Source organism: Rhipicephalus microplus, chromosome 5, assembly GCF_043290135.1.
Source record: "Rhipicephalus microplus isolate Deutch F79 chromosome 5, USDA_Rmic, whole genome shotgun sequence".
Lineage (NCBI taxonomy): Eukaryota > Metazoa > Arthropoda > Arachnida > Ixodida > Ixodidae > Rhipicephalus > Rhipicephalus microplus.
The window spans coordinates 98,274,207-98,296,360 of record NC_134704.1 but is presented as its reverse complement, the minus strand read 5'-3'; the positions used below and the strand labels follow the sequence as shown (position 1 = coordinate 98,296,360).

General features: G+C 42.8%; 2 protein-coding genes across 2 annotated transcripts in view; both read left to right on the top strand.

Annotated features, from left to right (window-relative positions):
- The window catches only part of LOC119174298 (uncharacterized), a 46,902-nt gene that overhangs the window by 14,912 nt on the left and 9,836 nt on the right, over positions 1–22,154 (top strand). The window lies entirely within an intron of this gene.
- Positions 769–20,919, top strand: LOC119173776 (cathepsin L-like peptidase). The gene is made up of 8 exons (XM_037424563.2): positions 769–923; positions 1,769–1,910; positions 7,139–7,281; positions 8,541–8,732; positions 14,014–14,205; positions 16,414–16,579; positions 19,747–19,855; positions 20,713–20,919. Exons 2-8 carry the CDS (start codon positions 1,787–1,789, stop codon positions 20,810–20,812), a joined length of 1,026 nt encoding a protein of 341 aa, XP_037280460.2. The 5' UTR covers positions 769–923; positions 1,769–1,786; the 3' UTR covers positions 20,813–20,919.

Genomic DNA, 22,154 nt, shown 5'->3' with positions numbered 1-22,154 from the left:
GTTGGCAAAGTGCTTTTGTGCTGCTGAGCAGAATGACGTATTTCATATCGCTGTTTATGTAAGCTCAAACAAGTAAGGCCAGATAGCAGGCGTGAATGCTGAGTAATATTATATTTTGAGAAGAACCTTCGTTTATGCTGTACGACCGAAACCACAAACTACAGTTGAAAACCTTTTTGAATGGCTTGTGTTGCACTGATGCTAGTGCAGGAATTCGCTCATGAGAGAGCGTGTCAGCGTAGCTGCTCGCGCGAAATTTCGCGTTATAACGTGAACGATGATGTGCTGGTCACTAACCAAACTGGTGCACAGATAAGAAGCATCTTAAAGTGAAAGCACTCCTGTTTTTCGTAAAACTTCTGTCTACAAGTGGTAATCGACGTTAATACTTAGTAAACAAACAGATGGAAACGTGACTTCTTAAAGAAAACAACCATGAAGAAATGAACTCTGTTTTTTTTAATATCACTGTACTCATAGTGAAACGTTGAGGTCACTCATGCTCCAAGAACAGACGTGACAGATGCGCCACACTTTACTCCTATTTACAGCGAGAAACTTAGCAGCATAAACCATACGACGAGAATTCTTCTGACCTTAGACTTTCCAGGCCATTTACGATGGCTATCGTCACCCCGACAAATGGGCGTCTGTCAGCCTGCAAACGGGCTAAATGTCTGTACAAGCGGCTAAATAAGCTTATCGCAAATCCCCTAGCCAGCTACAAAAAAGCACTGCATTTTTAGTCTTACACGTGGAGCAGGACAGTTTCTGTTCTATCTACTTTCATCAGGTGCGTCTTCTCAAAAGCAGACAATTGTTTCATATCACCTCCATTGTCCTGCTTGTGCGATGCGTTCACGTGACTCTTCTGAATGGCACAAGAAAGAGCTTGGTTATGATAACGCCAATACTCGCAAGTGGTAAGTGACACCTTTCGCTTAAGCCGGTAATTTTCAATATCTTGGGAACAACCGCGAGGAGCACTTTTGGGTTGCATAATTAGGTTTTTTGTGGACGTGCAGAGCATTGCGATTTATTTTTATTGGCATGAAAAACATTTTTAGTTTTCTGTTTATATCTTACGGTGTACTTCTCCAAGGGTGTTTCGCACGAAAGGCAGTGAAAATCATATATAAAGAATGTAACGCAGGGCTTTTACTATGAGACATTTGGTTATGAAAAAAAAACGCCTATGCAATATGGCTTTCTGATCATATATTACGATGTGTATGTTCCTATCATCAACGAAAACCTCTGTCACCTCCATCGGTCTCTGAAAATGTGCCCTTTACACAGTAAATTATATAACATTTATGCAGCATTCAGATAAATCAGAACCAGGATGCAGTAAATGGTCGTGCGATAACGTGTTGGTTCTCGTTAGCCGAGGCGTAACACGCCACCAGGTGACATATTTTGTCCACATAAAGGGGCTACAGACGCACCCGGGTATGCGCACGCCTCGAGCATGAGGCCTTCGTGACTTGGTCAATGGAGGTCACAGACGTGTGCACACGTGCAGTGTGCCTTGGGCTATATATACTGCATTCCCTCTCTTTTGTTCTTTTATAACCCTGTACTTTTTTATGTCGAGAGCACTGTCCATGCTATAGTTTTTCCCTAATACTACTAATATAAGTATTCATATTGTTTCCTAACACAAATAAATGTATTCCTAAAGGGAAATATACTTTATCTGTATTTCTTACTCAACACTAAACACACAGGCATTGTATTTCTTCAACGTACGCCTTTTCACTTTCAGCTCCAATTTTATTTAATCATGAAGTCAACAATGAAGATTCTAATGCCAACTGTGCTACTGGCCACAAAGCTGATCTCTGGCTTCTGCTCTGTTGACAAGGAGTACGCAAAAGAAGAGTGGAAAGTGTTCAAACTTACTCACGGTAAAATATCTCTCACACGATCTAAGCTTTTTGCGTTAGACTGTTGGGAGGTGCGAAGTCTATGATTTAATTCGGTGATATTGGAAAAACTCTGTTGTAAACTGCATAAACCTTACACCTCTAATTTCTTGAAGTGCTACACTAGCGAAAAAGTCGGTGACTGACATGAATACTGTTTGAACAGCAGAGCTGTAACGATCGGCATCAAAACAGCTACTCCTCATAAGAAACCCATTGGCGCCATTGCCTAGCAACTACTCACTCGACAGCCATGCACCGCCTTCACTCTTTTCGTCTCTCTACAGCACTAGCTGGCGTGACGTGATGCTCAATCGCGTGCTCTAAAGCATTAGCAACGGAAAAGTCACCACCAAGACGCCACCAAACCGCACTCGGTGACAGAACGGATGTACGGTTAATTCAGATTGCATTGCAAGACGGCATAAATAGTATTAAGAACTTTTAAAAAAAGAAAGAGGAATGATTCTGTCGCACGCAAAAACAGCTGTATTTCCCTTCACCTGTAAGAAGTAAAGAAATTTCAATCTCAATTTATAAGGAAAACCACTAATGATTGTGACACAGCATCGGTTTCTCGGAGTAATACTTGATAGGCAGCTATCATGGGCACCTCACATAAAGAAACTCGAAAACGAGGTGAATACGCTAGTGAATATACTCCGCAAAATTGCTGGGTCATCATGGGGCGGATATGTATCATCCATGCTCGCTGTTCACAATGCTTTAATACGACAAAAAGTTGCATAATCTGCAGCAGTCTTACACGGCTTTTCCCGCACTTCAGAGAAGCGACTGCAGAGACTATTAGCTAGGGGACTGTGCGTATGCCTAGGCGTTCTACGAGCGACTTTTAGCAGCCTTGTGATAGCAGAAACTCGACAATCACCCTTTCCTGTCATCAGAAGAATCGAAACATGCCACAATTTTTTTCGCTTACAGACGCAACACAAGGACCACCCATTGGTACTGGAGATTTTACAAAGGGACAAAAGCAATGCTCATGAATAAATACAGAGTAATGTGCATATATTACCAAAAAATAAATTTTGTAGCTCTGAAATGGACTATCTTCCAAAGCTGCTTGAAATACCAAGCATTTAATTCTCAGTGGATGGCATTATCAGAAAGAGAGACATGTTAATCCAAGCTGCTCAACAACTTGCGCTTTACGAGATACACACGCGGTACCCAGGGTACATACACATTTACGCAGATGGCTCAAGTATTACAACGTCTTCAACATTGGCATTTATTATACCACAGCTCAATATTCAGGAATCATTTAAAATATGTCGCATGACGTCATCTACTACAGCTGAGCTTTTCGCTATTCTGTATGCTTTAAAGTTTATAAACTCGGCAGCAGACGCGAAAAAATCGGTACTTTCCAGTGACTCACAGGCCGCATTGAGATCACTCTCCAGTACAAACAAGACAGTATTAAGTGATAGTATGACATACAAAACGCTGAAAGAGCTCACCAAAGCAAACAAGGCGCAACATGAGATCAAATTCCAGTGGATACTTGGCCATTGCAGCATTCCTGGAAACACAGCTGCTGATGAAGCGGCACGACAAGCACATCGTAAAGACGCTACTGTTTCTTTACCAATTTCGAAAAATGAATTGCGTAGTATTATGAGGACTACAAGTTTCAGAATGAGCAAAACTGCTTGCTTTGACCAAGGTACAAAGAGTTTTGATTTATATTACATCGATCCATTTTATGAATTAAAAATTACGCTGGCATTAAATCGAAGTATAAAAGCTCTAATTCACCGATGGAGGCTAGACACCGCATACACAAATCATTTTTTGCACATAATTGGCAGAGCTGAAACTCCCGAATGTGGTTGTGGATTTATAGATGAAGACGTAAGTCACCTTCTCATAGACTGTCAACATCATGACACGCCAAGATGCAGTCTTAAATCGGAATTGTTGGCATTAGACCGCAGACCATTTAGCATGAAGAAACTTCTGGGTCCGTGGCCAACTGGAGTTTTACAGTCGCATGCTTTATAAGCATTAACACGTTTCTTACAAGACAGTGGAATTGCTGACAAGTACAAAGAAATAACGAACTTTCATTTGTATAATAAATGTACTTATTACGTGCAGTATCACGTGACACCCATCATATGTGTTACTGAAGTAGATGACGTGTCGACCATTAAGTAAACACGAGCAAATATATCTTCATAAGGACTAAGCGTGTGCTCTCCTGTTTTGTGCTGGTTGGACCGAATAAGAACGGAGCACATTTTCAGAGACTTCATTCTTTGACTTTAGAACATTTCCTTGACATTTTGTTGTGATATGTGCGTACAAGTGTATCTTTGCGTATCTATGCGCGATTGTTCTATTTTCCATGCACTGCCTGGTATGTTTACCATTAAGATACGTGTTCAAGTTGCACTCAAGGGCTAAGGAGAAGCTGGCACCATATTTGTGCGCCAACATCTGCTTATATATGATATCAATAAAAAAGGGAAAATTGGTTTCCCTTTATCTATGCTGCATCGCCTAGCTAGAGTGCATCCTAGCTACCTCGACAGCTAATGTGACACCATGCCAACCGGCACATGCACCATAAGAACAACTGCGAAGGAGCACCGTCAAAGCTACCGAACTTACCAAGTATGACCGCACCAAAATTGAATGAAAAATGAACTAGTGATACATCACGCATAGACCTGCTGTCCACGTGTATGTGCTTGGAATCATTGCGATATCGACGTGCCTGATCGTGTGAGGCAGCGTGTTGCATGGTTCGTCCGAGGAAGAACCGCGCCCTCAAAGGAGAAGCTTTCTATTGCGAGGTTCAACGTGCTGCAGAGCATTGACTGATATGTGGGGTTTGACTCACCAAAACCACCGTATGATTATGAGAGACACCGTAGTGATGAACTACAAAAATTTCGACCATCTGGGGCTCTTTAACGTGCTACCAAATCTGAGCACACGTGCCTACAGCATTTTAACCTCCATTAAAAATGCAGCCGCCGCCGCCGGGATTCGATCCCACGACCTGCGGGTGAGCAGCCGAGTACCTTAGCCACTATACCACAAGCAGTGGGAAGGTTACAGAGCAAGAACGAGATCAACGGCGCTGACCCGGCCAGACTAGTTGAAGGAGAAAGCGGCTGTTATGAATCAAAAGAGGTGGGCAGTTTAAGAGCCATAAAAAGGAAAAGTACATTATTGCTTAAGTCAAATTTGAAACTTAGCATATACCAAGCAACATAGCATTAGCCGATAAAGCCTCCTACATGCTCGTGCACGTAGGAGGCTCGTGCTCGTGCCTCCCGCCCTTCCTTCCTCCTTTATTTGTAAAAAATCGAGCAGCTTCGCTATTATGAAGGTTTGCATGATAGTTTACAAGCTTCAATTTTTCAATCAATCTATGTGTAGAGTTTAACGTCCGAAAATGCTTCAATTTTTCAGCAAAGAGAATCGAACATGCCTACTGACGTGAAGGCTTGTTGTCAGAAGTTAAGAAAAGCAAACCCTACTGGCAAAATAAAGCATATTTTGCTGTGAGTGCTGTTATTCTCTCTAAAATTGAGAAGGAGTCATGAACTCCCGTATTCGAAGTTGTATTTGAATACATGTTGGTTACAAACGAAGTGAACAGAAGTCCAAAGAAGCAGTAGCTGCCAACTAAACAATACTTCACCTAAGATTACACTTGCTATTTTTGTAAGTTGAGAACAAAGAACAAAGAAGCGTGTAAAAAATTCAATGGCGATTTATCAGGAAATACGAAAGAGGCTCTCAAGCATTACTAGAAGCACCTTTCGAACTTCGTACTGGTTGTACATTGCAGGCTTGCTTTGCATTACGTCACTTCATACCTCAAGTTTTGATTGATTTGTTGGGTTTAACGTCCCAAAACCACCATTTGATTATGAGAGACGCCGTAGTGGAGGGCTCCGGAAATTTTGACCACCTGGGGTTCTTTAACGTGCACCCAAATCTGAGTACACGGGCCTACAACATTTCCGCCTCCATCGGAAATGCAGCCACCGCAGCCGGGAATCGAACCCGCGACCTGCGGGTCAGCAGCCGAGTACCTTAGCCACTAGACCACCGCGGCGGGGCATACCTCAAGTTTTGTCACGAGATAACCAGTGGCTCACTCCTTGTCATAATTTGTATTTCCAGATTTCACTTGTATTTGGAGCATCTTTTGATGACCACTTGCAGTTTAGTTTACTCCCTTCCCTTTAAACGTGTATGCAATTTATATATCTGTACTTCAGAGGTGCTTTACAGCGACCTTAAACACGGTTGCGTTCTTTCCTATGGCCAACGCTTTCATATTAGGCATAAATGCCGATACGATTGGTAACACTCATACATGTACACTTTCACAGCCAAACATAGCTAAAACATTTCTTTCATAACTTTCTCTTTTTAAATGGTCGTATAATCAGCACACTAACCGTGTAAGAGAAGGACTTCCACTCTTGTGAAGACACGCCACCTTAATTACCTTGCACGTGTTGTGGAATACCTCACACATCACGTCTTATGTCTTGGTATCTTTGGGCATACAGCCATTCATTACAGAAAGATAACTTTTTTTTTAAACAGCGCAACTAAGTCTTTTTACTACGGGCATAAACGTTGTCTATATACTCGAAGTGAAGTCTCCTTTTAGCGGCGTTACACGTTCTTATGCTCCGACCACAGAACGACATTACTGAGCACGCGGCGCCTTGATGGGAAGATGGCATGGTTGTATGTGTAAGCCTTTTCTTACAAATTATTGAGCCTTTTGACCGTCAGTGATTGCAGACGATTTTCCTGTACCACACTCCTGTGGTGCTTTATAGGCTAGGCCAAACATCTTCAACGGCAGAGGCCCCTATGTCAGCAGATCGACATAATTTGTAATGTTGAATGACGAAGCAATTCCGATTTTATCAATATGCTGCAATTCATCATTGCTCAGACAGTTTCATAAATGGAAGCCTTACGAAGCAGTCTGAGCAATGATGAACTGCAGCATTTTGTCAAAATCAGAATTGCTTCGTCATTCAACATTACAACTTCTCTCCTGAGGCTTCTGCATGCTGAATAAGAAGTGTCAGTTCGGCTGTCGTGGTTCGTAGGCACAAACTATCAAAAAAGTATGTTGGGTTACATATAAACATTTTTGATTGTTCCTGTTTTCATGTCTCCGTTTTTTATTCACGCAGGAAAATACTATCATTCGAAACTGGAGGAAGAAAACAGGTTTGCCATTTTCGTAAGAAACTTTGAGCTCATCATGGAGCACAACAAAAAATACAAGGAAGGGAATGTCAGCTTCAAACTGGCTATGAACCGCTTCGGAGACGTGGTAAGAAATAGAAGAAAGAGTTTACACTGTCAGCAGAAACGGTTTTTCTTAATTATTTCTTTATTGGCATGTCCTCTTTTCAAAAGTGATTAATCGCGCCATTTATCTCTTTCTCGCGTAGTGGGCATGCTAGCTACGTCGTTTCACACTGACATTGTTGGCCTATTTATCGTACATAAATTCCGGTTATTCTAAGATCTCGTATGCGCAATAGAAAATGCATCGAAGAGTCAAATAGTTAAATCAAGCTAAATATAATTAGAGCAACAATTCAATATACATGAAGCTAAGAGAAGGCCAATTGCCTCAATCTTTCTAAGTGTTAGTTCCTGCAGTCACCTTCGCGATGATGCATGTCACTGCGAGGCTAATCACCCCAATTGTTAGAATGATTACAATGAAGTATTTAATATTTTTTTTTCATTTTTTGTTGCTTTTTATTATTTTCAGTTCGTATGTGGACTAAATGGTGTACGTACAGGCGCGCTCAAGTCTGTGTAGAGCACGTGCGCAGCTGGTTTTATCTCTGCGGAGTGACACCTTGAGCCAGTTTCAGGCTCTGGCGAGGTGAGCCTGACTACTAGGCTGCATATGCTCCTCCCACACCCCATCGAAGCCTGAAACTGCCTCGTGGTGTTGCCCCGCAGAGTAAAAAATCGGCTGCTTGCGCTCTCTACACCGACGTGACCTTGGTGATATATATATCATCATCATCATCATCAGCCTGACTACGTCCACTGCAGGACAAAGGCCTCACGCTTCATTTGCAGTAACAGCAAAAAAAATTTAATCTAGGGCACAACAATGAGGACGACAGTAAATTGGGAGAACAAGGAATGGAAGCGCGATTCTATCTTGTCATAAGCCCTTATCGCCGTTTCCGCTGTCATATATATATATATATATATATATATATATATATATATATATATATATATATATATATATATATATATATGACAGCGGAAACGGCGATAAGGGCTTATGACAAGATAGAATCGCGCTTCCATTCCTTGTTCTCCCAATTTACTGTCGTCCTCATTGTTGTGCCCTAGATTAAATTTTTTTTTGCTGTTACTGCAAATGAAGCGTGAGAACATACCAGCAGAGGGAAAATAATCTTGCTGTACATTTTTTTCCTCTCCATTTGGGTCTTTAGTACTTTTAGTATGAGGGTTAACCATTGTCTTACTTATATTCATCCACATTTAACATTTTTGATATTTTGTTTCAATACGAGATTTTGAATGTTCCCACAGCTACAGTCCGAACTATGCCAAGCACCAGCAGTAAAACCGAGAAGAAGGTTCACCTTGAAGCTCCCATGCAGAGATACACCGGATGGACTCAATGTCAGTGACCTGCCTGCCGAAGTGGACTGGAGGAAAGAAGGCGCCGTGACCCCTGTGCCTGATCAAGGGTCGTGTTTGTCGTCGTACGCGTTCAGTGCCGTAAGTGTATGGGCATTAATAATTGTTGATCGACCCAGAGAGAGAAAGAGAGAGAGAGAACTCTTTATTGACTTGCAGAAAATTTAGCCGGCTTATTAAATTCGCTGACTTGCTACTTTGCACGTGGAAGGGGATTGAGGATTGAAAGCACGAGCAGAAAATGAGAGAGAAAAAAAGACAAACTGTAAATATAGATGATAGAATAAAAAGAAAAGAAAGGAAAAAGGCCACCTCTTTGACCATTGAATGAGGACGCGCGCTAATAGTTTTTTTTATGGTCTAGCTGACTAATAGTTTTTTCATGGTCCAGCTTGTATAGCTGACCGATGCTGTCCAAGTACGCAAACAAAAGTTTCATAGCACGCCTCTGTAAAGTGGGGCAGGCTAAAGGTCCCAATACACAGTCAAGGGAGAAAGTTCTCTCAGTTATAAAGTGCATGCAATGTTTATAAAGCGCGCGCTCCTCAGCATATGCTCTCCACTGAAACAATATATGTTCCACAGTTTTGATGGAGTCACACTTTTTGCAATACGGACTCGCTGACAGTCCGAATCAGTACCGTAGGCTTTTAGCATAGGCACTGTTTAGACGTAAACGACGGTATAACATTTCCAGATGACGAGGAATTTTGAATGAGAGTCTTGTTCTCAGATAGGGGTCGATTGAGTGAAGGAAGGCATACTGATGAGTTGGAAGGTTCCAGCATCTCTTAATTTTTTTTCAATCGCAAGTCTTTTGGCTGTTTGAGTTGTATCTATTTAGTGAAATAATTTCGTCTGTAATTATAGCGTCGAAGACATTTGCGTGCTGCTTCATCTGCTTTTTCGATGGCGGACATGCCACAATGAGCCGGTATCCACTGCAATGCGATAGAGTTCCCGGCGGTCACAGCCAGGTGATGTAGATATGCTATGTTGAATGAAACGGAATGAGAATTCATCTTCTTTAGGAGGTTGAACAATATCTGTAGTGCTACCTTGGAGTTGGTAAAAATTACCCATTGGTCCGGCGTTTGGCGCAAGATGTAAAGAACAGGTTCTTTGATGCCATGAAGTTCTGCTGCTGTCGAGGATGTCTTCCACTGTACTTTACAGGATAGCATTTGTCTTGTAGAAGGGATATGAAGTTCATAAGCGGAAGTCTCCTGAGTGGTTGAGGCGTCGGTGTAAATGTGCGAGTGCTGAGCCTAGTTCTTGTTTAAGAAGAGGAGAGTAGTCTGCATCAGCGCAGCCTGTGACATTCGTCTCTTTGCCCCATTGATGCCAGGTACAGCTTTTTTATAGTTAGAGGCGAAAGTGTCCAGGGAGGAAATGTTGCAGGCATTAATTTTTGTGGCTGATTAACAGGAGAGAGTTGAAGCATTCGCCCAGCTTGGCCGAACGAAGAATTGCTGTGCGTTAGGTGAACTCGGTACAGGAAATGCTTTTTTGCCTTGTATACATGTCGAAGATGAGTACGCATGGTCTCTTGGATAGAGATGACATCCAATGGGAGACATCCTGCTTCCGCTACACTTCCCAATGCTGATGAGGTGTTCAGTCCCTCTAGACAGATTTGTAGGCAACTGTTGCGTGCGGCTTCCCAAATTTTCTTATTTACTGGGGATAATCGGTGAAGCACCGGTAGACAATAGCGTAGTGTTCCTTAAATGTACGCTTTCTGAAGCAGTACCATAGAGTGGCATCTACATCACAATCGTGTTCCAGGCATGCATTTGAAGAGTTGAGTTGCTGCTACTATTCTAGTTCGAAGTTTCTTCACCTGAGGAGATCAGGAAGTATTTCTATCGTTGATGAATCCCAGAAATCTCTGAGACCGTACATAGGTCAGTGGTCGTCCACCGAGGGGTAGTGCATACTTGCTAATTTTCTTTCTCGTGAAAGCAATGACTGTGCTCTTTTTTGATGAAAAGTGCATGCCTCGGGGCTCCTAATATTTGGAGATGTTCTGTAAAGCTTTTTAATGTCGCTGTTTGGCGATATAGCGTGACCTTGAAGCGTTCCAGATACAGAAGTCATCGTCGTAATTCTTGATGTGTACTCCTCGAGGAAATGAGTTTGTTAAGTGTATCAGGGTAAGGTTGAAAAGGAGCCGGCTGAGCATGACACCCTGGGGTACACCTGTCTCTACTGTTTAGAACAGTGTGGGACCATTGGGAGTGCTCATATATATTTCCCGCTCTTCTAAATAGTTCTCGATTCATTTGTATTGATTCCCTCCTAGGCCAAGATCTTCCATTGTTGCGAGAATGGCATGGTGAAAGACTGAGTCGAAACCTGCCTTGATGTCAAGGAATACGGCTGTCGGGATTCGACCTGCGGAGAGGTCCTTTTCAAGGAAAGGGACAAGTGCGATGGCATTGTCGATAGCCGACCTGCCTTGGCGGAACCCATTCATTTCTTGCGGAAATTCGTTGCGGCTTTCTAGGAACCATGTCAATCATTTGTGAACAATTCGCTCCATCAGTTTGCCAACGCAACTCAGTAGGGTGACAGGCCGGAAAGAGGTGTAGCTTGTTGGCTGCTTACCAGGTTTCAAAATGGGCACCATTTTCGCATGCTTCTACTCAGCGGGGACCACTACAGACATCCACGAGGAACTATAATATTCTAGGAGTCATAGTCGGGACGCGTGGGGTATCTTTGAAATGACTTCATAGGTTGCTTCGTCATGGCCAGGTGATGTGCGCCTGTTTGACTCACCGATAGCCGTGTTCAGTTCCTCAACTGTAAAAGATATGTCTAGCACTGGCACTGCTGCCCGTGAGTTGCCAGGCTGGTTACCTGCAGATTAAGTACAAAGCGTTGAATTTGTTGATAGTAGTGCGCAATATCCTTCTGAGAGCTCTTTGAGGGATTTTCAATCGTGCAGGGAGAGTGCGGCGAAAGGGTGAAGTTGCTGGAGTGGCATGCGCATGCCTCTAAAACCCGACAGAATTAGGACACAGGTTGATGAACAGCTAATGTTGAGCAAAAGTCACGCCATCTTTGACAGCTACGTTTATCCAGGTAGCATCGAATATGACGCTGCGTCCGTCGGCAGGCTCGGAGGTCTTCTAAGCTCTTTGTGCGCAAAACTTTCCATTCAGCTCGCCTGCGAATAGCACACAGTCTTTCAAACTCCTCATCATTTGACGGAAATCTGTCGTTTTTAGTTGAAACAAGTGTACATTCTTTTAGGCAATGAGTCATGGTGGCGAGTAATTCATCATCCTTTGTAGCAGCAGTGATTCGCTTTCCTGCTGCGTCTTTGTACGCTTCCCACTCTGTGGATCTCATGACGGTTCTCCTTGATGTCATATTTTCACCAGCAGCTGATATCATGATTGGGTAGTGATCACTCCACGCGTTTCCAAGTTGAAAAAAATGATGGAAGATCCACGAGCTAAATTATGATGAGATTGGGCGAAGCTCCTGGAAGTAATGTGAAATTTTCTTCCGTTAATTCGCCTGGCGATATGCGCGCTTCCTCGCCGCTTTCCATTGTCGAACGTTTTTAAGATCTGCTTCGCGTCGTTGACGTGGTGCCTCGGCCACTCGTTCCCGTACGGAAGGATCCTGCCGACGCAGACGTGCCGCTGCAGCTTCTTCTTCACGTACGGCAGGATCTTGCCGACGCTGCCTTGTTGATGTGGCTTCTTGTTCCCATACAGCAGGATCTTGCCAACACTGACGTGCCGCTGCCGCTTCTTGTTCATGTACGGCGGGATCTTGCCGACGCTACCTTGCTGATGTGGCTTCTTGTTTCCGTACAGCAGGATCTTGCCGACGATGCCTTGCAAATGTGGCCTCTCGTTCCCGTACGGAAGGATCTTGCCGACGCTGACGTGCCGCTGCAGCTTCTTGTTCACGTACGGCGGGATCTAGCCGACACTGCCTTGCTGATGTGGCTTCTTGTTCCCGTATAGCAGGATCTCGGCGGCGACGTCGCGCAGCTTCCCGGCGCGCTTCTGCCTTGCGTGCTCCCACTTTAGTGTCCTGTCTGCGAGCGCGCGCCGCCGCTGCCCTGCGCGCCCGCCTTTCGGCATCCTTATCCATACGAGCACACACCGACGGCAGCGAGCATTGGCAACTACAAACCTGTATCGATATGGTTTTGATTATAAAACCATTGCTTTAGAATACACCTCGCGTCTTTCGTTAAGCAGCTGTCGTCTTCTTTTGTTTTGCTTTAGAAACATCTGGCGTCTTTCTGTTTTGTTTTTAGAAAACATCTGGCGTCTTTCGTAGGTTTGTTTAATCAATCAACTGCGTTTTGAACAAACATTTTTTATTGTTTAATCACGCACAGGAAAAATCTCACCTTGCACTACCTTGGAGGTAAACAATGGCTGCTACTGGGAATGAGAGACAGGAGAAGTCGGCTTTTAACACTTCTACTTTACTAACGTTTCCTACTGGAACATGGCAATGGCTGCTAATGGGGAATGAGAGACAGAAGAATTCGGCTTTTAGTTAACGCGCACACTGCGAATTTTTTTATTGTTCAACAACGCACAGGAGAAATCTCCCACCGGCACCACCTTGGAGGTCAAAGCGTTAAACTGGTTACACACTACGACCCCGACTACGACAACGAAGGACGAACGGGTGCCGCTATAAGGAGCTTCGCCCTTAAAAAAACGCAGGCTACGGTAGTACACGTCGCATTCACTATGCGCTAATTTTCAGCACTGTAATTAAAGCTCGAACGATTGCACAGCAGTGGTTCCTTTAGAAAATACAAATAAATAATCTATAAGGAGCTTAAGACAAGTCAGTAGAAAGGAAAATATAATTAGTTCATTTTTACTGAGGCTAATAAGTACACATGAGTAAGCTTTCATTTTATTACTTGTTAAACTGCATACATAAAGTATATAGTGTCTTATAGAGACTACCACTCCTATCGGCACTATTCAAGAGCGCCGGCTACCGTCAAATTTAATGAAAATCGAAACGGTTTGTTTATTTTCAATGAATAATGTCTGGTGCCCTTTAGTATATAAGAAAAAAAGACCTCGTTTCATACGTTGGAATAAATATGGTGCTCTTACACATTTTTTCTCCTTGCAATTCACAAAAGCTTTTGTGTCTACTATAGGTGTGCTATGAGGTTATGCTTAACAAACCATTAAGCATTTTTAGAGATTTTTTCCGAAGCACTAATAGAATTTAGAATTGGCCTGCAGCTCAATAAATTTATTACGTGAGACACTGCTCACCATAAATGTACGTCGTGGTCTAGAGACATCCTAATATCTCAGTGGCATGCTACACCATGCGAAGTCATTTATTTCAGACTGGAGCTCTCGAAAGCCAGTGGTTCCGCAAAACTGGAAAGCTTGTCTCACTCAGTGCTCAAAATATTGTGGACTGTGGGGCCATGTTTCACAACAGGAACTGCGACGGTGGTTTTATGGATTCCACATATGGTTACATCAAAGTCAACGGTGGTATTGACAGTGAAGAAAGCTACCCATACGTGGGAACAGTAAGCCATTATTTTGTCATCTTTCTTAGTGTTTTTCGCCTTTTCTACGTGAAAAAAAATTGCATGCAATAGCTGTTATTAACTCGGAGTTTATATATTGTGTGCAAAATCAGGCGGTGACATGTATTCTGCAGTTATCTGTAGCGACTAACAGCGAATTGACGTAGGCCCCATATTGTGAATAGTCAGAGCCGCACGAAGTCCGGCGAGAATGGAATCAGTAAGTTCACGGAAGAACCTAATTGTGGTCCTAGATCAGGCGTAAAAATTATTGCTAAATAAAATCCAAATGAGAAGGAAAACTGCGTGTCGCCTGTTGGGAGCCAAACACAGCTCCTGTGTGTTTCATGGAATTCTTATTAAGCTGAGAGGCTTAGACGCTTATTAAGACGCGAAATACGGTTGTCTGCGTCCCGCGTAGGCGGCATCTTAGGCCCGTTGGCATATAGGGGACAAGAGATGCAAAAATTACGCAAATATATCACCTTGTGATGTCAGAGTAACATCACAAACCACCGATGTGTTTATTTTATTTATTTATTTATTTATTTATTTATTTATTTATTTATTTTTACATACTGCAGCCTCAACGAGACTTTTGCAGAAGTGAAAAACAAGACAAAAAAAAGAACAAATCACCATTGCTGAAGAGGCTTCCGAAAATTCTTCAAGTCGTAGAAACGAACACTTCTGGGCAGCCTATTCCAGGTCTCTATAGTTTAAGGGAAAAAGCTGCATTTGAACAAATCAGTGTGGGCTAAAAAAGTTGCAATCTTAAGGTCTTGGTTACTCCACGTAGACAAATATTCGTAGCTTTTCAGATATGATTCTATATTGGCAAAACGAGAAGAACTGATTGGGTTGTGCAGAAGATTTAGGCATTCAACATGGCGATGCTTCGTAAGTGTCGTGAACCTAGATGGGGAAGGCAATCGTTGGAGAAAAATGCCTGTCATACTTGTTGCATAGAAAGCGCGCAGCTCTTTTTTGAATGGATTCTAGTTTAAAATAACGTCTTAGCGAAGCCACGTCACGTGATGACACCGTCATATTGCATCGTAGCTTAATCAAAGGTGGTCCGATCACGGAGGCAATGCAATGTCACCTGATGTACCTCTATTCTTGGCGGCATTGCAAGACCACTTTAAATGAAGAAAGCTTCCGAAGGGTTGCGAAAGCGAAGCATCAGTACATCAGCTGAGAAGCAAAACAAGATCGTTTTCATCTTCAGATCGTTTTATGTTAATGCATACGGGATCCTGCAAACTTTCTTCCTGCGAGACAAAAAGACCGCAAGATTTCCAATGTCTCTAAAAGAGATATTTTTTATTGTGTGCTTCTGAGAATCTCATTACCAGTTTACATGAAGTTACTAAAATGTAAAACTCGACATACTTGTGCGTCTACGCTTGCATAAAACTTATGCGCCTAATGTTTATTTTGAATTGTCTATTTTTTTCTGCACGTGAGTGGTGCCATGAAAAAAGTGCCGCTAAATCTTGACTCAGCCCTGCCTACACAACGTAGACATGTAATGTGTCGAGGTTTGCCATTGTTTACTGTTTACAGTTTGTGTATCAAATATGTCAAAAAACTGTCTGTTACCTATAATTTGACGAAACTGCTTGTGTCTTCAATTTCAATTTTCAATTTTCAAAATTTGTTTTATTGTTTTCTTGTACAATACACAAGAAACAAAAGGATGTTGGGGCTAAAGGCATATAACCTGATAGAGGACCCAACAGCCTTGAACTGTGTAAAACTTGGACCTATTTACCAATATGACATTATTCTATGACACTTTTGAGTAAGCGTAAGGCAGCGGTTTGTGATGTCATACATGTGTTCTTTTTTCTTCAATTGAGTATTTAAGGAGTACAAAAGATTTCTATGCATACTCCCCTGATGGACGATGTAGGTGCTGGCAAGGTGAATGGACATGTACAGATAATCACACGCTTGCGATATAAAGCGCGTTCCAACATCACGTAAGATATATGATTTCGGCACAAAATTCGTAGTTAAATTGGTGTAAAGTACTACAAAAGTGCTATATTATGTCTGAAAGTCCAGGTGCGTGATTTTTGAAAAAAAACTTAGGTTTACTGCCACTAGTCTTTTCATCCTTGCTCAGCTTCGAACAATTTTCTGTATTGAAAGTACCAAATGAATATAAGAAAATGATATTCTCTTTTCATTTCCACGAAGAAATCCGACTGTGCATTTGACCCAAGTGGGGTAGCTGCCACAGTGTCCAGCTTCGTGAACATCAATTCCGCCACAGAGTCAATGCTAATGACCAAAGTGGCTCTCGTGGGTCCGGTGTGTGCTTTTGTCGACAACAGCCAGTCTACGTTCACCTTCTACTCCGAAGGTAAATTTTTACTTCACGTGTATATGCAGTGAAGTTCTTTGTCTCGCATGAGCACTCTGCATTTTTCTTACACCTCTGCAAGTTTTTATTGAATGATCGATCTCCTTCAAGTCTGCACAGTCTTACCTTGTGACTCCGCATATAGCTCTTTATGTGTGACCTTGAAATACAATGCCCGTGATCACTATGTTAGAGAATAGAGGACAAGGAATAAAATAGACCAGTGGAAGGGAGGGAAATAGTTCAGAACAAACTCCGGCTGGCCGAACTACACAGAGTGGTTGAGGATGGAAAATAAGAAAAGGAGGGTAGAGGGAGGTGAGTACTGTGTGAAACAGCAAGTGCTGCAAATCCGAGCATTTCTGAAATCATGAAACTATGTACAAACAATCGTCGGACTGTTTCGCATTCACGTGGTTCTAAAAGGGTTCCAAAATCGGAAAAAATACGATGCGTTTTATTCTGCGTTTGAAGAATGGAGCGAATAATACATAACCTAGGCTGATATAACGTAACAGTTTGTGCACTAAAACTTTGCACACTGTCATGTAAAGCACACTCCCCAACTCTACTTTACCCGGGTGTCAATTAATAATACTTTCACCATCAAGGCGGGAGCGAATGCCACAGCTGATATTAGCACGCCATCCTCCACAAACGCGTCTCGACGCATGCGCAGTGCATTAGCGGAAGCCCTGACACGCACACCACATGGTCGGATCCCTACTTAGTCGAAGACGCTCTCTGACTATGCGACGCACAAGACAGAAAAAAAAAATCACAGCACATCCACGGAGTGAATGATGATGAGTGAGACGAGGAGTCCGTCAGCCCATCCATGCTTCCATTCGTCCGTTCGTTCTTACTTCCATCCTCGCGACCATCCGTGCGTCCATCCATGCATCCATTTGTCCGTACGTCCGCGCGTCTTTCAATCTGTCCGTCCGTCTTCTCGTCTGTCTGTTCGTCCGTCCGTGCGTCCATCTAGAGAACGCTCCAAGTACCGCCATCTCGCATCTCGCATCCTTTGTGGCACATACGCGCTCCACGCGTCCATCCATCCGTCCGTCCGTCTGCTAGTCTGTCTGTCTGTCCGTCCATGCGTCCGTCCGTGCGTGCATCTAGCGAACACTCCAAGTACCGCCATCTCCCATCTTGCATCCCGGTGGCTGCGAAAGACAACGACGGAGGATGGACAGACCCACATCATACGGAGCTTCGTCCCTAAAAGGTCACACCGAAACAGAACTGCGCCCGTTGGTGAAGGTATACGTGACCCCAATACACGCTGCGGCACGTGCTCCCATGTTCACGCTAAAGGTGATCCGAACTGCAGATTAAATATTAGAGAAGCGTTAAAATTCGCATAGTGCAAACAATGGTGATAGAAAGGAAGATTGAAAGAAAATTGCCTTCGGTGATACAGATGAGAGCGTGTGCATGTACGACCACCACATGAACGCGCCTGTGCACATCGACGAGGGACATGAGTCTTGGCTTCAGCCGACCACGCCTTCTGCTTTGCCGTATTGTAGCCGAAACTTTAACCCAAGTGTCCGCTGGGCTACTGAAAGCACAGATTATGTCGGACAAACCTTCCCGCGTTTCCGTTGATCTAATGTTCGGTGAAACGAGTAGCTTATACCGGTTACAACGACAAAATAGCCTCCCATAAGCCAACCAAAGGTAGGGTGAAAGAGTGGATGACGGAAAGAATCTTCATTTTGTGTGCTCCTTCATGACGCTTCATCAACTGATAAACCAAGATCTAAACAATGGGCTGTTTTCTCGAAGGACCGATCGAGTTTCAATATTGTTCTTATGTGAGGTTTAACGTCCCAAATCCACCATTTGATCAGGAGAGACGCCGTAGTGACGGGCTCCGGAAATCTCTACCACTCGGGGTTCTTTAACGTGCACCCAAATCTCAGTGCACGAGCATACAGCATTTTCGCCTCCACCCAAAATGCAGCCGCCACAGCCAGGATTCGATGCCGGGACCTGCGGATCAGCAGCCGAGTACTTGAGCCACTAGACCACCGCGGCGGGGCATTGAGTTTTAATATTGCACCAATCCAAGTTTAAGTGTCCTGTATACAAAGACACGATTTTTAAAACAATTTTTTAAAGCATGAAATGCGTTTTTTACGAATCTACTCAATACGGATGGAGCAGGCCCTCGAATACGATGTTGCGTGCCAGCTGTGTGATATTTTTGTTAGTATCTGCATATGAAGTTTTCTTCAAAAATTCACAAGCCATATAATTTTGTCTTGTACCCTGACAGACATAGTTCGACCAAGTGATTTATGTATTACTTCAACGCGCCGTGATTCTTGCCTCCTTGTTTATGTTGTAAAATCGCCATGTTTATTGTATATAAAACTGCACTTATGCTTCTTTTACATAATGCCTTTCATGGTGCTTTTATCTTTTGGTGTAAATAAAAAAGAATAAAATTAAACTGTGAAGGGATGTGGCTTTGCCGAAGTAAACTTCCATACGCCAAACAAAAAGTTTTCGAAGGGCCAGACAACAGGCTTCCCGACTGTTTCTTACACCACCCAAACAACCTCGAGCATTTAACATACGACTGACCAACCTCCTTCCACGTGTAGTGATGTCAACTCCGCGATCGGCGACGTTGACTACTTCATTACTGTTTTTTGAGACCAGGTTTAGACCGATCGACGAGCTGCGTGTTGCGTCACGTCGCCGATCGCGAAGGTGACGTCTCCGCGCGTAGAAGGAGGTTGGTCAGTCGTATGAAAAATGCTTGAGGTCGTTTGGGTGGTGTAAGAAACGGTCGGAAAGCCTGTTGTCTGTTTCTTCAAAATCGTATGACACAAAACACCTGTTTAGAGCTTCATGGTTGCAGTGCGTAAGCCTATTGTGGAACCCTCTTTTCAATAGTTACGTGGACTCTTTTAACTTCAGCTTAGAAGTAATTCACTCACGAGAAGAGCGATAGGATTAGTACTTGCCATAGAAATTTGGCGAGAAACATTTAAATGGAATGCTTCCCTGAGTATCAAACACAACGGAAATGCTTGAAGAGTTGAGGAGCACGCTTCAAATATGGCGCAATCATTGACGGTTGTTATAACTAGCTAAGAAGTGAAACCGATGCGTAAAATAGTTACCTTCGTTATTGCTTGTCTTTTCAGGAGTGTATCACGATTCTGGATGTCTCAAAGACAGTATGCGCCAAGCTCTGCTGATTGTTGGTTACGGAGCTACTAAAGATGGCCAGAAATACTGGATTGTGCGGAATTCGTAAGTTTTCGCGCAACATCATTGCTGCATCAATGAGTTCAATAGGCTATAGCACAGCCACTTTTGTTATTTGTTTTTCACTTGCCTAATTTTTTTACCACCTTTCTCGCCATTTCACCATTTTCACCATTCCCCCTTCCCTTAGTGCAGGGTAGCAAAATAAATGCTAAATTCTCGTCTGCATCCCTGCTTTTCCATCAATTTAATATCTGCGTATCGCCCACAGCTCCGCACTCAATAACTATTTTCAACTGAGAATCCACAGTTGCCGTATTAAGGACTACCACCCTCATCACAGTTGTCTGGGATGGTCTTAGCGAAAAAAGTAATTCCGTCCACCCTGGAGCATCCAAGTTGTACTCCTAATTACACATTTTCCAACTTCAAACATTCTTCGATGACGAAAGCTACACTGCGTAGATAACATTTCAAACCAACGATGCACTTCGCACAGCCAGGCGCCGCAGAATGTACATACTACATACATACTCTGTCGAAATTTACGCCCAAGCATTTGGGTAAACAGTCAAAGAGCGGAAACGGCTTCTTTGTCTCACAGGCTTTTTAGCTTTTGTGAGAATTGGCTTTATTCTAACAACTGACTCGGTGACTCCTTTATTATTATTATTATTATTATTATTATTATTATTATTATTATTATTATTATTATTATTATTATTATGCTTGTGCTATCCTTTCGTAGTTCCTTTTATCACGTACTTTACTTTTTCCGTTTGCAAAACCTGTCTAGTTCTTTGAAAAAAAAAAAGTGAGAGTATCAATGTAGTTGACAAGGTCCCATTTCTGATGGCATCGCACTAATCCTAAGTATACTTCTCTGCCTGCGTTTGTTTCAGATGGGGCACCAATTGGGGCCAAGATGGCTACATCCTCATCAGAAGAGATTCACACAATGAATGCGGAATTGCCAGCTTCATTACGTATCCCGTCGTTTAACGCATCATAACTTGCTATACAGAATTTAAACTGAATGACAACTTTTGGCAACATATCTTGAAATTTACATTACAGAAAACGCAAAATAAATCTCTGTGTGCCGTTTACACTTTTCACAGCACCATTGCATAAAATATTATTTTTATAAGGCCCTGCTACGAAGTCGTTCTTTTCTAATGCTGGCAAAGTCAAAGAATTGCTGCCAAAAAAATAAAGTCATATAAATACGTTTAAAAACAAGTTAGCGTAAATGTCAAGAAAGTAACTATTTACTACCTTACAATGGAAGACAGAAAAAGCGACAAATTTGCAGTCAAACGCTGCATAAAATCCGTGGACTGAAGCTTCTACGAAAAAGGTTCTCTTTGAATAACTTACTAGAAGCACATGAAGATATTGATTTGTGTACTGAAGAAGTAACAATAAGAGAAGACATTTATCATAGAGCCTTTAGACATCGCATGTGATAATCAAGCGTGATAGATGTATTCGCTTAGTGTAAACAGCTGCAAACTGGCCGCCCTTGTAGAAACCAATTTTTTTTTTTCGTGCGGTAGCATCATAACGCAGCTTGACAGGGGCTATATAGTTACTTTAAGAAAAGATGCGATAATGCTGATTTACTCAGAGTTTGGAGCATCTTTAAATGAATTATCAGACATTCACGCTCCTACCACTGCTAAGCACAACTATATCTTAGAAGATAATAGTGTAATTCTTTCGTGTGCACTTTTGGTCACAAGACTGTGCTAGCGAAATGACTCATAAAAAATGTCCTCTGGCCCAGCGTGTCCCTTTGTGTTCGCAGCAGAAAGCACGTCGGACTTTTCCAAGAATGCTTGTGGCGCATATCTTGGTTTCTCGATAACATTCTATGTAGGCCTTTGTCTGATTTTGACGTCAGAACGACTCGCTCCATACCCAGAAGTGATAATATCGAACAAGCGACCATTGTTGACGCCGTTTTCTCATCGTTATCAGACTTAGGTAAGTGGGCTCCTGAGCTATTCTTCCTATTCTTCGCATTTTCTGGTCGTATTGATCCCCAGCATGCTGCGACCACTCGCGAGACCAACAAAGCTTCGTAAAGGCCAAAGTTTTTCCAAACAACAATGTCATTTCGCAAGTACGCCTCATAGCTTAGTAACTAGTGGGGCTGAAGAAGTAGCTGTGTTGATCTCGAGTTTGTAGTTATGGTGTCGGTCTTGGCAGCCGCATTTTAGAGTGACCAATATTCAAAAAAAAAAAAAAAACTAGGGAAGTCATATTTACATGCGCAATAAAAAAAGCAATGGGCAAAATATTCAACTTCTTACGGAGCTCCTCCTATACCGTGCCTCAC

What these genes read in the sequence shown, in the direction of transcription:
- LOC119173776 (XM_037424563.2), top strand. Translation starts at nt 1,787, where the DNA reads ATGAAGTCAACAATGAAGATTCTAATGCCAACTGTGCTACTGGCCACA. An exon ending in TGAACCGCTTCGGAGACGTG is followed by an intron (nt 7,282 to 8,540) that starts GTAAGAAATAGA and finishes ATGTTCCCACAG; the next exon opens with CTACAGTCCGAACTATGCCA. An exon ending in GCTACCCATACGTGGGAACA is followed by an intron (nt 14,206 to 16,413) that starts GTAAGCCATTAT and finishes ATTTCCACGAAG; the next exon opens with AAATCCGACTGTGCATTTGA.